The 3,543-nt window shown below is 56.3% G+C and overlaps 1 protein-coding gene across 1 annotated transcript in view; it reads left to right on the top strand.

Moving 5' to 3' along the window:
• Positions 1–3,543, top strand: part of LOC104272936 (ubiquitin-associated protein 2-like) — a gene marked incomplete at both ends in the record, with an annotated part of 5,556 nt that overhangs the window by 426 nt on the left and 1,587 nt on the right. Inside the window, 5 exons of the mRNA XM_009868053.1 lie at positions 313–508; positions 619–707; positions 1,387–1,440; positions 2,065–2,146; positions 3,507–3,543. Of these exons, the coding sequence (XP_009866355.1) occupies positions 313–508; positions 619–707; positions 1,387–1,440; positions 2,065–2,146; positions 3,507–3,543 (458 nt within the window). The remainder of the gene's footprint in view (positions 1–312; positions 509–618; positions 708–1,386; positions 1,441–2,064; positions 2,147–3,506) is intronic.

The raw sequence follows: 3,543 nt of genomic DNA, 5'->3' as shown, positions 1-3,543 counted from the left end.
GTTGGTTTCTCAGCTTCGGCAGCTAAATAGCCCCCCCTGCCACAAACAGCCCTGCTTCTCCCAGCAGGCCGGCGCGTTGGGACACAGCCACGCGAGAGGCCTGGAAGCTTTAGGGGTTGGCTGCTATCAGGACTTGGGATTTAAGCCAGATGCCCAGCAGGATTTGTTTGTAGCCTGTGACAGCCAAGTCCAGTGCGGGCAGCCGGCTCGTTGCAAGCAACGTCTGGGTGCGGAGCCGCGCGTGTGTGGGCAACGTCCCGCGATGCTTCTGCCTGCCTCGGCCCACTGACTCTCTTCTCCTTCCTTCCCCAGCACACGAGTGTGGAAAGTGAAGCAAGCCTCCATTCTTCTGCTAGCACTTTCTCCACCTCCTCCAGCACGGTGTCGGCCGCCCCGCCGGTCGTGAGCGTTTCATCCAGCCTCAGCAGCGTCAGCAGCCTGGGCCTCAACCTCAGCAGTAACTCCACGGTGACGGCCTCGACTCGCAGCTCCATCGCAACGACATCAGGTACTTCCCTGGGTGCTCTCAAACAGCGGGAGGCTGTGGAGCCGAAGAGAGACAACCTCTGCTGCTTGCTTCACTGAGGAACTTTTCTTTTCTCTCTCTTTTTTTATCAGGAAAAGCCCCTCCCAATCTCCCTCCTGGAGTCCCGCCGTTGTTGCCTAACCCGTACATCATGGCTCCAGGGTTGCTACATGCCTACCCGGTGAGTGGGACGACTGGCTCTTCGCAGCCATGGCGTGTCGCTAGATTCCTCCTAGCTCTGCCTACCGCTCGCGGGAGTGATGTAGCGTAGGAGAGAAACCCAAAACTGGACCATCAGCCCGGCAGGATTGCCTTGGGTGGGAAGAGTTTTGCGTAAAACAGTAGCAGAGGAAACCCACGTGTCCGTGGAGGGTAAATGTCTCTAATTCTGTTCACCTCGGAGCAGATTCACTCCAGCCTCCCCCAACTTTTGGGGAGCAACAGCCCCAACCAGCGAGAGCACGACTTGTGCAAGTGCAGGGCTGTGTTAGCAACACGGTTATGGCACAGGCCAAACAGTCAGAGCGAAGTGGTGACTGCCACAACGCCCAGGGCTGTGTCACAGCCGCCTTCCGAAGGTGAGGACAGGTTTTGGTGTTGAGGGAAGTTGTGGAGTGCCTTTGTGGCCTGTAGCAGCAGCGCCAGGTCTTGGTGCTCTCTCTTCATTCGAGCAGCTGATAAAACACTCTTGGCAGCGTCAGTCTGACACTGGTGCCTGCTGGCTGCCCGCGCCACGGAGGTGTGTAGCCTCTGAGCTTCTGCTGCTGGCTTTACCTCGCCTTTATCTAAATCTTTAATCTAAAATGAGGTTACGTGTCTTTAATCTTTGTCCTTAACGTCATCTCCTGCTCTTTTTCTAGCCACAGGTGTATGGATATGACGATTTGCAAATGCTCCAGACGAGATTCCCCTTGGTGAGTACTGAAGAGCTCCTCGAAGGCGACACTCGCTGGCTCTGGGTGTACCGACGGGTCAGGCTGCGAGGTCACCCTGCAGAGCTGGCAAAAGTGGGTGCTAAGTTGGCCGCACCTTTCTGTGTCAGTAATGGGGAGATAACCGGTTGCTCCTTTGAGCTTCAGGAGGTAGGACCACGAGTTATTCGTGGTGTTGATGCTGGGGGTAGGGAACGTGAGAGCTACAGCAGGCAGAGCTGCTTTTCCCGACAGAGAGAAACTTCTCTCTGACCCTTGAAAGAGGCAGTGACTAGATACTTCCATGGGTTTTATTCAGCAGTACTTGCATCCCTTGGGTTGTGAAGCGGAGGGGAGAATCCAGGCGGTTTAAGGACTGCACACCAGTAGACCTTATCTGGTTCTTCCCAGTAGCCAGACGAGGGGGACGGTGCATGCTACAAAAAGCCGGGGTTGCCGTAGGCTGTGATCAGCCTCGACGTGGCTGATTGAACTGCAATACCCCGACATATCTAGCGGCTGCAGTCCAGAAACCGCTTCGCGTCTTTGGGCTGAGCCCGTAAAACTTGGCCTTGATTCTAACCTTCATGATTCTAACTCCTTCTCCTGTCATTTTTTCTCCTTCAGGATTACTACAGCATCCCATTCCCTACCCCGACCACCCCTCTGACTGGAAGAGACGGCAGCCTGAGCAGCAATCCGTACTCTGGTAGGGAAACCGGCTCAGACCGCGTTACCCCATCAGGTGTTTGTGCTGCCGCTTCTTAGTTTCCTGGGCTGTTGTGCTCTGGAGCTGCATCTGCACCAGCCCTGCTGCTGCCTCTCATCTGGAGCACGTTTCTCAGCAGCCAGGGAGGAGGGGACTGGTAGGAGTTGCTGTGACACTTAGAAAGGGAGCGAGGAAGACCAGGGAACTGCTTTTCAGGTCGTGGTGAGGCAGGAGTTAAGCAATACTTCTCAAGCACTTAGAGTCAAAATACAAATAAGCATAAAATCTAAAGAAATCAAGATTTTTACCCGTGTGCCGGTCTCATGGAGGAAGAAAACAGACATTTAGGACCTGTCAAATTCAGACCAAATGCCCAACGGCTGGCGCATCTCTTGCTGACCGTGGTAGGTGCGTGTATTCACACTGATGTTTCGGAGTGGGCAGCAGCTGTGCTGAGCTTTCCCCGGGCTGTAGGAATTGTTGCATTTGTGGAACGCTCTTTTTTGAGCATCTCTTCCCTGCCTCAGCAGGAGCTTGTTTGTGCGGAAGCGCTTTTGCCCGGCGTGCCGGGGCTGAAATCCCAAGCTCAGAACGCGGCGCCGCCGCCTGCGTAATTTGCCAAGTTAACGTTGCGATAATTGATGTTTGTGGCTCTCCTGGGCTTGGGCAGCGCTGAAATTCACTGGCTTACTGTGCGAGCTCTGAATAGGGAGAGTGTTTGCGGGGAAGAGCCGAGCAGGTGCTCCTAAAGAGCAGCAAAGGGAGCTTCCCCGAGCCCGCAGCCAAGCGCCGTCGCACAGCGCCCGGGCTGAGAAGGGAGGAAGCGAGATTTCCGAATGCTCTCTCTGGGCTGCTGGGTGCTGCCAGCGAGAGGGAAGTGCGAGCCCTGCTGTCAGAAGGGGCCGCTCACACATCCTCAGCTGGGAGACACTGGACTCTTCCAGCAAGGAGCCGTTTACTGGTAGGACAGGGCCCCCAGGCTGCTGCCCTGGCCTCACGTCCGACTCTGGAGGGAGTCGAGTTGCGTTCAGCCTTGCTGCTGAGCTTAGGGAGAGCTCTGGCTTCTGGAATGTGTGAGCCCTGTGGCCATGTGGGCGGCTGGTGGCGCGAGTTTAGCTGGGTTGCGGGCTGTCGTCAGGCAACGCAGGGCTGTAGCTTCGCTGCTGCGGGTTTCCGTTCCCCTCGGAAGTCGTCCTCTGGGGGCTGAGGAGATGATGAACACCCTGGCCTTCTCAGCCTGCGGGGATTGATTCAGGAGCTGCTGGGCTTGATTCAGGTTGCATCAGGCTGGGCGGTCGCTAGAAGGGGCCAGGATTCGACGCATCTGTTCTCAGTCTCCGTCCACCTCCTGTGTTCCCAGGGGACTTGACAAAATTCGGCCGAGGTGATGCCTCTTC

Source organism: Apaloderma vittatum, unplaced genomic scaffold, assembly GCF_000703405.1.
Source record: "Apaloderma vittatum isolate BGI_N311 unplaced genomic scaffold, ASM70340v1 scaffold29264, whole genome shotgun sequence".
In the NCBI taxonomy this organism is placed as follows: Eukaryota; Metazoa; Chordata; class Aves; order Trogoniformes; family Trogonidae; genus Apaloderma; species Apaloderma vittatum.
This window is presented reverse-complemented; position numbering and strand designations above follow the sequence as displayed.